The sequence below is a fragment of the Octopus bimaculoides genome, chromosome 26 (assembly GCF_046866305.1).
Source record: "Octopus bimaculoides isolate indiv1 chromosome 26, ASM4686630v1, whole genome shotgun sequence".
Taxonomy (NCBI): domain Eukaryota; kingdom Metazoa; phylum Mollusca; class Cephalopoda; order Octopoda; family Octopodidae; genus Octopus; species Octopus bimaculoides.
In genome coordinates, this window is record NC_142953.1 from 21,472,368 (window position 1) to 21,487,367 (window position 15,000).

Here is a 15,000-nt window from a genome sequence, read left to right on the forward strand (position 1 = left end):
CTACGTGCCCCACTTCTCGGAAAATGTTACCTACGCCTGATTCCGAGTGTATTTCCTTGTCTTTGCATCGGCGTCTTCTATATATATATATATATATATATATATATATATATATATATATATATATATATGTATGTATATATCTTTTACTCTTTTACTCTTTTACTTGTTTCAGTTATTTGACTGCGGCCATGCTGGAGCTCCGCCTTTAGTCGAGCAAATTGACCCCAGGACTTATTCTTTGTAAGCCTAGTACTTATTCTATCGGTCTCTTTTTGCCGAACCGCTAAGTTACGGGGACGTAAACACACCAGCATCGGTTGTCAAGCGATGGTGGGAGGGTGGACAAACACAGACACACAAACACACACATATATATATATATATATATATATATATATATATATATATATACATATATACGACGGGCTTCTTTCAGTTTCCGTCTACCAAATCCACTGACAAAGCTTTGGTCGGCCCGAAGCTATAGTAGAAGACACTTGGCCAAGGTGCCACGCAGACGGACTGAACCTTGGTAAGCAAGTTACTTACCACACAGCCACTCCTGCGCCTATATCTATCTATCTATCTATCTATCTATCTATCTATCTATCTATCTATCTATCTATCTATCTATCTATCTATCTATCTATCTATCCCTCTCTCTATATATATACGTACATACATACATAAATACATACATACATACATATATATATATATATATATATATATATATATATATATATATATATATATATATATATATATACATATATGTATATATATATATAGGTAAGCAGACTTAGCGGTTATAGTAACCGACTAAGGGATAAAAATAGCTGTATTTACTCTCGGTATCAGTTAGCTGTGCTATCCCTGGGCCTGGGTGTGCAGGCACACTTTGCTCGTAGGGTACAGGTAACAACAGAATAAACAAAAGTTTATCAGGAATCAAGTTTAAATAATCAGAAAATATGTGTGTGTGTATGTGTGTGTGTGTATAATTCTTAAATGTGTAAAGAACATTAATACTCATGAGAGATAATAATGTCAGTGGCCGAAAACTAAAAACAATCTGTATAGGCGAAATTAATAGATGTATGTATAAGAATTATATATAACAAGGGCTTAATTCGAAATCATGATACCAGGTTAACTGGCAGTCCTTGCAATTTTGCAGTGGTAAGACGCAATACTTATTCACTTAGTTTTTTTCCAACCATGCCTGTGAAAATCTAGTGTAAATTTTTGTGTCTTCGGAGTATTTTTAATTCCTATTTGTAGCAAAGTTGGTGCTTCCTAGCGCCCTTATATATATATATATATATATAATAATAAAAGGGTAAAATTAATTAATTAATTATTTAAGCAATTAATTAATTAATAAATACTAATTTTACCAAGTAGTTCGGTACGTTAAAAGTAACCTTTTTAGGTAAAATCATACAAATATTCTATAATTATAAACATAATTATAAGCATGGGTCAGCTAATTGTTCGCCACGCACCGAATTTAGGAATAGGTGCTAAAATGCCTTATCTACTACCATAAAGATCTCCCAGACAGTAACACACTTTTGTGGCGAAGCAATTGGCTGACCCCTGACTATAATTATGTTTATAATTATAGAATAATTTTTACATACATACATACATACATACATGCATATATATATATATATATATATATATATATATATATATATATATATATATATATATATATATATATATATACATACATACATACATACATACATATATATATATATAAGATCTTGGAGGGTTTAGCTCCCAATTTGGGAATTGACAACTAAAGCAATTCTCGAACTGGACGGCACAGCATCATACCAGGTTCGGTGATTATGCGAACGAGGAGTCCAACGCAGGTCATATATCAGCATGTGTATATATATAAAAAAATAACAGAATGAAATAAAAATCCAAGGCTGTGAAAGATTTCAGAACATTTATAAATAGAAGGTCTTATAGCTGTTTCCGGGATATTTTATATATCCCTTCATCGGAGACGGTGTGAGAAAATGGTTAAGCAATAGTTATTCTAGATAAGATATGAAATAGAGAGTGAAGTGGAGGAATGAAAATACAATATCCCTGCATATCTCACGTCTATTTTCAGGGATATAATAAATATCCTGGAAACAGCTGTAAGACCTTCTCTTTGTAAATGTTCTGAAATCTTTCACACCCTTGGATTTTTATTTCATTCTGTTAATTTATATATATATATATATATATATATATATATATATATATATATATATAGTCCCCATATATATATATATATATACACCCCACACACCCATATGTATGTATACATATATGTAGGATGTGTGGCAGCAGAAACGAAACATTCTCACATAGTGTGAGTGAGTGTAGCAAGCTGCCCCAAAAGCACTACAAAAGGAGGCACGATAACGTGGCTGAGTTCATCCACTGGAGGCTATGTGAAAAGTACGGAAATGGTACGAGCATGGACCAGAACTCATCGAGAACAAGGAATATAAGATACTGTGATATTTTACAATCCAATGTGACTCCTTAAAATCGAGGCTCGGAGACCAAATATTGTGGTTGATAAAGAAAAGAAAAAACTGAAACCAAGATCATAGATATTGCAATACCTGGAGATGCACGCGTAAGTGACAAGGGGCTAGAAAAGATTGAAAAGTACAGACTATATTAAAAGACGAAATTGTAAGAATGGGGACTATGAGGAAAGAGTCTGTCATTCCAGTCGTTGTAGCTCGGAGCACTAACAATATGTCAAAGAAATCGGAATTGACACGAGAGCAGAGCAAGCCCCCAAAACTGCTCTGCTGGGGACAGCTAGGATTTTGAGGTTGGTACTTGGATGTTGAATGTCTGTCACGATAATTAGCAACCAAGTATCAAAGCTTATAAAGTGCGGAAAGAGACCCTGTGAGACCTCTGACTGCAGGCTGTTGTCCGCCCTCACAGAATCTACCAGAACAAACAAGAAGTAAAACAACAACAATAATAATCCTTTCTATTATAGGAACAATGTCTGAGGTTTTCGGAGGGGAGACTAGTCGATCACATCGACCCCAGAATTTCACTGGTACTTAATTTATCGAACCTGAAAGGATAAAAGGCAAAGTCAACCTCGGTGGAATTTGAACTCAGAACGTAGCGACGGGCGAAATACCGCAAAGCATTTCTTCCTGAGTGCTAGCGACTCAGCCAGCACGCCGCCTTACCAACAACAATAACAATATTGGGTTGTCCGGAAAGTTCGTGCCGATTTTTAAACGAAAGAAAAGGTCAATAAATACTTGCCATTACATTTTTAATCAACCAAATACGAACCATTTTGTTGCACAGTGCATCTCCATCTTTCCTTTAACTTGAAAATACCCTCTTCCCAGAATTGAGGTGGTTTCATGGCAAATAAGTTGAAAGGTAAGCTACTATAAATCGGCACAACTTTCCGGACAACCCAATAATAACGCGTGGCTGTGTGGTAAGTAGCTTGCTTACCAACCACATGGTTCCGAGTTCAATCCCACTGCGTTTCACCTTAGGCAAGTGTCTTCTACTATAGCCTCGGGCCGACCAAAGCCTTGTGAGTGGATTTGGTTGACGGAAACTGAAAGAAGCCTGTCGTATATATATATGTCTGTGTTTGTCCCCCGCCACCATCGCTTGACAACCGATGTTGGTGTGATTACGTCCCCCTAAACAAAGCGGTTCGGCAAAACAGACCGATAGAATAAGTACTAGGCTTACAAAGAATAAGTCCTGTGGTCGATTTGCTCGACTGAAGGCGGTGCTCCAGCATGGCCGCAGTCAAATGACAGAAACAAATAAAAGAATAAAAGAACAAAAGAACAAAAGAACAATAGCCAAAAATTACTCTGATACGTTCCTTCATTATTTTTTAAAAGCCTTAAGATTACACCTTTTCTTTCAAATTTTTACCAAAATATTTCTTAGGAGGTGAATCCTTCCATCTGGCACTAAAAGGGCAGGTAAGGGTGAGGATGTAACTGGAAATGATGGGGCTGAGGAGGCAGGCAAGGAACATTGATTAAATTGTTGCTGATGACATCATTGGTGCTTTTTTTTTCTATCACCCCACAAAATCTGTTTTGTCATCGAACATACTAGAACGAGACACAGGGAAAGCTATCACGACAACGGCATGCAGTGGACATGTGATAACTATAAGAACAGCACCACCAGCAGTAACAATAACGACAATAATAATAATAATAATAATAATGATAATAATAATAATAATAATAATAATAATAATAATAATAATAATAATGATGATAATAATAATAATAATAATAATAATAATAATGATAATAATAATAATAATAATAATAATAATAATAATAATGATAATAATAATAATAATAATAATAATAATAATGATAATAATAATAATAATAATGATAATAATAATAATAATAATAATAATAATAATAATAATAATAATAATAATGATAATAATAATAATAATAATGATAATAATAATAATGATAATAATAATAATAATAATGATAATAATAATAATAATGATAATAATAATAATAATAATAATAATAATAATAATAATAACAACAACAGTTAAGGTATTTACCACATTTCAGCTAATCCAAATGGCTGACGAAGGTATTTCGGATTAAATTTCACACATATGCATACAGCATACACACACACACAGGTAGAAATGAATACATACACGTACATATACAAAGAAATACACTATCTTTCTTTCTCTCTCTCTCTCTCTCTTTCTTTTTCTCAAACACGTACAGACTTACACACACACACACACACATACGCGCCCATGCGTAAGCACAGACGGCCAAAGAATATAAATAAGGAGGTACTGGCCGTCAACTTCAACATTCGATTCTCAGGTCGCAAGAGTAACTCATCGGAGGTTTTCTCAAAACTTAACAAGGTAAGCTTGTTTGCTTTGGCGTTTTAAAAATTTGAATTTAACCACACACACACACACACACACACACACACACACACACACACACTTTATGTAGCGTTACTATTGTTCTTACCAGTGATACCGCTTGGCCCCGAGTTAGCTCCGGTGGCTGCAATGCCCTATGATCAAAGAAACAGCAGCGACCAATGTTCTGTTTTTGTCTTTTCCCGTTAGATATTTAAGGTTACAGTACCCCAAGTCTTCTCTTTATAAAGAGGACCGGGTTAAATTTGCGGGAAAGAAAGCAAGATGACCTTTCTATAGGGTCTTTTGTTCCTTTGGCAAGTCATCTTGCTGGGGCCCAATTTATCCCAAAGCTATACTAACGGAGACAGATTGAACTCGGCAGAGCATTGGAAGGAAAACACTCGTCGCTTTTACTATATGCAGTATAGTAATCTCCCGCCACATCGCGGTTCACCAATCGTGCACTCAGTACAACGCGGTTCACCTGTCGCTAATATATGTAAATTTATATCGCGGACTCTTCAGTATATCGCGGGTTTCTGCAGCCGATAGGTATTTATATATATATTTTTTAGAGATTTTAATTATTTCGGTGGGAGGTTTTGGAACGTAACATCCACGATAGTCGAGGGATTACTGTAATGAAGTGTGACTTTGGTTTATAACAAAGAGCACTGTGGGATATTTAATAAGTGTCGCGTACATGCACTGAGATTTGACAATATATATATATATATATATAAATTCTTTTATTCTTTTACTTGTTTCAGTCATTTGACTGTGGCCATGCTAGAGCACCGCCTTTAGTCGAACAAATCGACCCCAGGACTTATTCTTTGTAAGCTTAGTACTTATTCTATCGGTCTGTTTTGCCAAACCGCTAAGTCACGGGGCATAAACACACCAGCATCGGTTGCCAAGCGATGGCGGGGAGAGAAATACACACACACATACACACACAAACACAAATACATATATATACGACGAGTTTCTTCCAGTTTCCGTCTACCAAATCCACTCACAAGGCTATAGTAGAAGACACTTGCCCAAGGTGCCATGCAGCGGGACTGAACCTGGAACCATGTGATTGGGAAGCAAACTTCATACCACACAACCACGCCTGCATCTATCTATCTATCTATCTATCTATCTATCTATCTATCTATCTATCTATATTTACAAAATGCAGTATATATAAATGTGTGTGTGTGTCTATATATTCATACACACATGCACACATACATATATATATGCATGTGTGCCTAGCATATCTTTGATACATATAACCAATATACAATATATATACATATATATAATATACCAAAAATATATTTTACAATACATGTTACATAATATGTAATATATAATACATATGTTTATTCATATCTATCTATCTGTCTGTCTGTCTGTCTGTCTGTCTATCTATCTATCCCCGCTCTCTCTCTGTATATATATATATAATCAAATTGAGCAATAGAAGTAGCTCTCGATAAATACCTCTATATGACCTATGTATAATGTTGAAAAGTCAGAAGCCGCAGTAGTCGTCACAGAAGAGATCCCTTTATGGAGGCTCTTTGATAAAGATACAACGTACTTCAGAGCTAGTCGAAGAGAAAACTTCCCGGGAGTGTCCGTTAATTACCGCTAAAATGAATTCTGTAAAATGCGGACATGATGAAAAAGTCTCGCTTTTAGTATTTATATAATTACCAGAGATTCTTAAGTTGTTTAAAAGATACAGTTTTCCTGTCGAACATACAGAACACTTTTTTCACCTGTAAGGTTTGGTATTAGAAAGGATCTTCTATTTGATGTTGCACTGATGTTCTCGTCCTTAAACCTCCAGGTTAATGCCGAAGGGATTGTTGCATTCTCGGGATTTGCAACGGTTGAAAGAGCTGTTAGAACGTTGTCATAATTTACTGATACCTATGCCTCGTCAACAACGTAGCATACATCACATGCCTGTCCTAGAGGACATTTAGATTTATCTCTGCATGTCCATCCAGCACGGGACCGAGTCGTCGGTTGTCTATTATATAAGCCTTGACATTAGGCGTGAAGAGGGAACATACGTATGTGATTTTAATTGTGTGCCTATTTTAATAGGACGAACCATAAATTATTGTGGGACCTATTATTATCGCCAAATGATTGAGGAGGTTGAGGGTTATAAAAGATTTTATCAGTGAAGCTGTTATCCTGTAAAACCTCATTATAACACGTGGAAGCTTTTTAAAATATTTTTTGAGATGAAGAAACATGTGACTTCACGGCTAATGTTAGGAATTAAGATCATAAACATAATAGGATCAACCGTAAATCTCCTGTCGTTCCAATCGTTCATAAACTTTGAAGAATTTTAGTCGTATTTGTTTGAAAGCCTGGCACTTATTCCATCGATATCTTTTGCGGAACCGCTAAGTGACGGGGACATAAGGATACTACACCAACACCAGTTGTCTAGCGGTGGTGGGACATGCACACACACACACACACACACACACACACACACACACACACATATGTCGGGCTTCTTTCAGTTTCCGTTTACCAAATCCGTTTACAAGGCTTCGGTCTGCTTGAGGTTATAGCAGAAGGCACTTGCCTCAGGCGCCATGCATTAGGACTGAACCCGGAGCCATATAGCTGAGAAACAACCATCTTACTACACAGTCATGTCCAAATTTCAGAAATATTCATAAAAACTGTACCTACCTCAGACTACTGAGTACTCCTACGCCCCCCCGCCATTATATATCTCTCCGATCGCTGTTATATTTGATGTCTCCCCCACTCTTGCTTCGTACTCGTCATCTCCATGTAAAACTTCAACCTCTATAAGTACAAAACTGTGGCTCAAAATTAGGAAACATAAACACATTCAATTTACATAGTGGTTTCACATTTTGGCACAAAGAAATATGTAGTTCAGGTGAGAGACTACGACGAATACATCGACCCTAACGTTCAAATGGTACATATTTTGTCGACCTCAAAGGCAAAGTTGACCTCGGCAGAATTCGAACTCTGAACGTAAAGACAAACGAATACCTCTTAGTATTTTACTCGGCGTACTAACGATTCCGCCAGCTCACCACTAACTTCATATAATTATTGAAACTTTTTTTCAACAAATTTATTTAACAAAAACATCTTTAAATAACGGTCTGACCGTCTGCCAAGCAAATGAGAAGCAGTAACTGAAGTAGATAGTGAATTTGCTCCGGAATAATCGTTTAAAGATGTTTTTGTTACATGTTGTTAGTTTTTGTTGAATAAAATTTGTTGAAAAAAATCCGCAATAATTATGCTCCAACCCAATATTAACGAAATATATAGGTTTGAATCTCAAGTCTAGAATTTTCTTTATATGTTATTCCGCTTGTGTGTTGCCTGTTTACTTTCGTTTCCAGTTTAGAATACAGAAATGAATTTGTTTTATATGTATATTAATAATTTATCATTCACTTTTAATGGATTTTTAATATGGTGGATCCCCTTCATTCGACGAAACGGCTTCATTTATCTGAGCTACTGAATTACCTGCCCCTCAGTTAATGTTTAGGCGGCTGAATACTTCACAGACATACGTAGTCTTAAAGTAATACTCAGACAAAATCAGTGTGAGACGATATGCGTGATAAGGCTCTATTATTTTAAACATGAGTAGAATCCACCCATTAGGTTGCTTTTCCTTACCCAATTTTCTTCACAAGGCAAGGGTTAACCCGACGCTATTGAATATAACATTTGCTCAAGGTGGTATGCATTGGGGTCGAACCCATTGTTTTAATTCTCAGTTGAGATTAATTCACTTTACATAGATCGCTCTTAGTTCTATTACAATAAAGAAAATATAAGCAGCGCACATTGAACGACACACCTACTTTTCAAAGAGCTCAGCTGACCTAGCTGCAAACGGGAGAGACACTGTGGTCTTATTTATCGCTGTAACCAACAATAACATCCTCAAATTAACAAAACTGTGTCGTCCGTCAGTTACGACGATGCATATTCCAATTGATCCAATCAACAGAACAACCTGTTTGTGAAATTAACGCGCTGAGCACTTCGCAGACACGCGTAACCCTCAACGTAGTTCTCAGGAAAATTCAGCGTGACACAGAATGTGAAGAGACTGGCCCCCTTTGAATTACAGGTAGACTCATTTTTGCCTGCTGAATGGAATGGAGCAACGTGAAATAAAGTACCTTTCTCAAGGACACAACGCGTCACCGGGTATCGAACTCGAATACCTCAATCACTTAGTCACGAGCCTTCAGAATGATCGGATGAGCTTGAAAACTCTTCAAATTAACAAGATCTACATTGGTTTACAGCGATGAGTTTCAAATCTTTTTGTTGAAAGTCATTCGTAATAAACAGACATTGTTAGATTTGAATCGCTCTCTAGATTAAGGCTACAGAAACCGGGATTAAGCGCCGGCTAAAGAAATTACAAAGGATTCTGTAAAACTTAAATATTATTTATATCTTAGCAGACAATTTGAGAGTTTAGGATCTTACTAAGACCAGGAACTCTGAAAAATCTAATTTCTTCATTTAAATATTTGTGGCTAGTTGGAATCTGTAAGAAACTAATAATTTTTCTACCTCCAGACTCTTGTGGAAGACCAAAAGATTATCTCTCCTTGAGTAAAGCCCATGATCCAGTTTCGATTTTCAACCAATTCTAATTCTCTTTATTTACGCAAATGCTGTCTTGGAAAATGCATAAATGTATCCATAACCTCAAAGTTTTGTATCTTTTTCATAATGAAATAATAAAAATAGTATATTTTATTTTACAGAAAGAAACAATTTGGTAAACCAAGATGTCCATGAAACTTTTTACAATCCTTGCAATCTTTATGCTTGTCTCTTTCAGTAAGTAATAACCACAGTTTTCCTTCCTTTCTCTCAGTCATTCCTTTCTGTCAGCCCTTCGCCTTTTTACCTGTCCTTTTCCTTTCTATCAGCCCTTCGCCTTTTTACCTGTCCTTTTCCTTTCTATCAGCCCTTCGCCTTTTTACCTGTCCTTTTCCTTTCTGTCAGCCCTTCGCCTTTTTACCTGTCCTTTTCCTTTCTATCAGCCCTTCGCCTTTTTACCTGTCCTTTTCCTTTCTGTCAGCCCTTCGCCTTTTTACCTGTCCTTTTCCTTTCTTTCAGTCCTTAATTTTTCTAGTTGTTCCTTTCAACTGGTCCTTCTTTTCTATCAGTCCTCTTATTTCTTACTAGTCCTTCCTTCTTAGTACTTCCTCCTTATCCGTCCTTCTTTTCTGTCAGTCATCCCTTCTTGTCAATCTTTGCTTTCTGTCAATCCTTTCGTTCTATCGGCCCTTCCTTTCTTCTTTCAATTATCCATCATTTTATTTCTTCAACCAATCCTGTTTTACTATATTTAACGTAAAGGCGACGAGCTAGCAGAGTCGATAGCATGTTGGACGAACACTACGTTCTGAGTTCAAATTCGGCCGGGGTCGACTTCGCCATTCATCCTTTCAGGATCGATAAATTAAGTACCAGAGAAATTCTGGAGTCGATGTGTAATCGACTAGTACCCTCCCCCAAAACTTCGGGCCTTGTGCCTATGATAGAAAGGATTATATCTAACGTAGATATGAAATGATATTTTGAACTGTAAGTTCAATTTTTTTAAAGATCTCACATTGATGGGAACAAGATGTCAAGATGTCCCCTACTTTTTTTTATATGTATCTATATTTGGTAATTATAACAGTAAGAAAAGTAGGATAAATCTCATTGTGTTTATCCTTTTTAACCTCTTACGGACCGATAATTTCAAAGTTATTAGTTAGTGAAGGGAAGTAAGCATTCCTACCTCCCTCAATCCATACAGCTATAGCTTTCTTTTACCTTATTTCTAATTAACTAGGAGTATTTAACAGTAACCGCCTTTCGGGTCTTAAGTACATGAAGACTCGAAACGAACCAGAACTTCAACCCCCGACCTCAACTTAATCAAAGTTACCTATTAGTGATAAATGTTTCAGAGCTTAATTATTTATATCTATCTATCTATCTATCTATCTATCTATCTATCTATCTGTCTGTCTGTCTGTCTGTCTGTCTGTCTGTCTGTCTGTCTGTCTGTCTGTCTGTCTCTCTGTCTGTCTGTCTCTCTCTGTCTCTGTCTCTCTCTCTGTCTCTCTCTCTGTCTGTCTGTCTCTCTCTCTCTCTCTCTCTCTCTCTCTCTATCTCTCTCTCTCTCTCTCTCTCTCTATATATATATATATATATATATATATATCCAACGGGGGTCTACATAGTTTCCGTCACAAAGCATTCATCAATCCTGGGTTAAAGTGGAAAATACTTGCCCCAATTGCCGCAGTTGCACTGAACTCCACCTAGTTGTGAAGAGAAATTCTAAACCTGAACCTACAGCTATGACATTCCCATATCAATGACAATATTATCCAATGCGTTCTTAATGTAGCAAGTTGTAATTCGAGGGAGATTTGGCTGCTATTTCTTGTACGTGAAGCCGCTTCGTATGAGCTCCTCGACTGTCACGAAATACCCTGAGCCGAGTACATATGTATCAAAGTTTTGACATGTTGTTATACAGAAATTACTTGCAACTACGGACGCATATTTTCCAAACTAAATTGAAGTACCGTAATTTATAATGGCGCACGAATTTTGGCTGCGAAGTTTCAAACACCCGTTCTGCTTCAGTCTTTCAGTCAGTCGGTATTATAAGAAGCAATTTTCATTTCCCTTTGCTGTGTATATCTCAAAGTTTTGATATGTTATGCATGGAAAAAAACACAAATGGAGTTTAAAATTTATGACGGCTGTTTCAGTTGAATTTTATTGTTGTATTCATAGATTACTTCATAACATACAAACCACCATCTTCAGTTAAAACTTTGAACACATAAACAGGCGAGGTAAAACTTTGATGACACATCCAGCAAACATGTTGAATAAACCCTTCATCATGTTTATTGGATAAGTCATCATCAAGGTATTATCTCACCTGTTTATACCTGTTTAAAGTTTTGCCTGAAGATGGTAGGTATATGCTACGATGCACTCTATAAATACATCAGTAAAAGTCTACCGAAACGGTTGTAGTAAATCTTAAATCTCATTTGTGCTCTCTTTTATACCTACGATGCACCTAGAACCAGCTCTGAGTCGCATCAACCGTTTATATTAGATTTGATATTTACATATACATACCTGAGGTATCCTACCGGCGCATGATACCTCATGGTTGTGTTTACCTTTCACTGTGAATTCAGTGTTATGGTATCTAATCAAACCTGGCGTCTTACGTGTTGATACACCGAGATTCTAATGTCTCCATCAATATGTCTATCACACAAGAATTTAGAATGCAAAGAACTAGAACAAACGCTGCAAGACATCTCGATTGACTCTCTAAAAAATTCCCTTATTTATCCAACGTTACGAATAGGTACCTTGCTTAATCGGTCCCTAAATTTACGAAAGGGAAAATCGACTTAGGCAAGATTTGGACTGAAATGCAGAGACCTGAAACAAATTCAGCAGGGCACTTCGGCCTCCTCCTCCTCCTCCTCCTCCTCCTCCTCCTCCTCCTCCTCCTCCTCCTCCTCCTCCTCCTCCTCCTCCTAAACGACCCGGTCACTCCGTCTCCTAGAATGCTTTACCGTGGCATGAATCCCACACTTATAAATCCACTATCACTAAAATCACAGTAGCACGGTATCGACCAGACGAACGGATATTGTTAAATATCGCCAATCACAATGCGCTTCGCATTGTTTTAGCTTCCGAATAACACCCCTGCGCTGACGAGGCGGGCACGCCAACATTAACCTTGATCGCAAGGTCAGTCCGTCACAGGGTTGCTCATTTACAGCCGACTGGAATGGACCCGGATGTAATGAAGTGCTTTGATCAAGAACTCAACGCGCCGCTCTGTCCAGGAACTGAACTCATGACTTAACAATCGTGAGTGTAATACACTAGCCACTAGGCCACTTACCTTCACACACACGCACGCATCCGCACGCATCCGCACGCACGCACACACACACACACACACACACACACACACACACACACACACACACACACACACACACGACAATGCTTTTTCTGGATTTTGTGTGGCTTCAATGAACTTCATTCGGTTACAGCATTTAAATCAAGTTCTCTAAAGATAACACAGTCCTGTTTTTCTCAGAAGTCTCAGAGGGCTTGAAAACTATCATGGGTGGTGCCTTTCCCCTACTCACCAAACTTTCTCTCTTTACGACAAAACTCTTCGTTATATATTGAAATAACTTTTATTTTCAGGCAAGACCGAAGGAGCAACTTTAAGGACAATAGACCCTCAGATAACCACAGAAGCTGACCCTCTGCCAGAAACGACAACAATAGCTGATGAACCAGTAACTTGTGCTGACGAACCAGAACCCACAACAGTGGCTGATGAAACAGTAACTTGTGCTGACGAACCAGAACCCACAACAGTGGCTGATGAAACAGTAACTTGTGCTGACGATGAACCAGAACCCACAACAGTGGCTGATGAAACAGTAACTTGTGCTGACGATGAACCAGAACCCACAACAGTGGCTGATGAAACAGTAACTTGTGCTGACGATGAACCAGAACCCACAACAGTGGCTGATGAAACAGTAACTTGTGCTGACGATGAACCAGAACCCACAACAGTGGCTGATGAACCAGTAACGTGTGCTGACGATGAACCAGAACCCACAACAGTGGCTGATGAAACAGCAACTTGTGCTGACGATGAACCAGAACCCACAACAGTGGCTGATGAAACAGCAACGTGTGCTGACGATGAACCAGAAACGACGACAGTGGCTGATGAACCAGTAACGTGTGCTGACGATGAACCAGAACCCACAACAGTGGCTGATGAAACAGCAACTTGTGCTGACGATGAACCAGAACCCACAACAGTGGCTGATGAAACAGCAACGTGTGCTGACGATGAACCAGAAACGACGACAACGGCTGATGAACCAGTAACTTGTGCTGACGATGAACCAAAACCCACAACAGTGGCTGATGAACTAGCAACTTGTCCTCACTAACAAGAGGGTACCACAAAAGCTGGATGAGTCAGAGGTGACAACAATGGCGATGAACCAGAAGTAACATTATGTACCGATGATGTAGAAGTAAACATGATTCTGACGAAGATGTCCTACACAAGCAAATATGAATGGACGCTAGATTTAACTGCTATGTATACATGTCAATACATTCCATAGTTGTGCATATAACTTAAGGTTTTACAACCAATTAGATGACAATTAAAGACTTTCAAACAACCATACTGCTTTGTTTTACCATTCTATGTTTTTTTAAAATTCTATACGATAATTAATGATCAGTGGCATCGGTAGGTATAGAGGAACAGGTCGCCGACAGACCAGTTACTTGTTTATCGCATTTTCTCACGCCCACAGTGACAAGGAATTGTCTATCTACATCGAAGTAAAGCCAATACTGACAACAGGATCACTGTTTGAACGACACACCGATTTCTTTCCACTGATTTGCATCAGCCATACATACATACATACATACATACATACATACATACATGCATACATACATGCATGCATGCATGCATGCATACATACATACATGTAATTATTGGGGCCCTGGGATATGTAACACACTGCCTAAATACCAATTTTGAGAAACCAGAAAGAAGAAAAGCTAATTCGAAGACTACAGATCCAATCCATCACCGGAACTGTAAAAATCTGTAATAGTTTCCAGAAGTTTATCATTTAAATATATATGGGCATGTCTAGATATGTAATTATATGCTTAGAATACATACATAAAACATACAAATCTGCACATACATACACACACACACACACACACACACACACACACACACACACACACACACACACACACACACATATATATATATATATATATATGTGTGTGTGTGTACTCTTATTCTTTTACACTTTTACTTGTTTCAGTCATTTGACTGCGGCCAAGCTGGA

At 37.6% G+C, this 15,000-nt stretch overlaps 1 protein-coding gene across 1 annotated transcript; it reads left to right on the forward strand.

Annotated features, from left to right (window-relative positions):
- The first annotated feature begins 4,886 nt into the window (after positions 1-4,886).
- On the forward strand, positions 4,887-14,304 carry LOC149130981 (uncharacterized). The gene is made up of 3 exons (XM_089342760.1): positions 4,887-4,963; positions 9,787-9,862; positions 13,292-14,304. The coding sequence occupies exons 2-3, from the start codon at positions 9,811-9,813 to the stop codon at positions 14,059-14,061; spliced, it is 822 nt and encodes a 273-aa protein (XP_089198886.1). The 5' UTR covers positions 4,887-4,963; positions 9,787-9,810; the 3' UTR covers positions 14,062-14,304.
- The last annotated feature ends 696 nt before the right edge of the window (positions 14,305-15,000 follow it).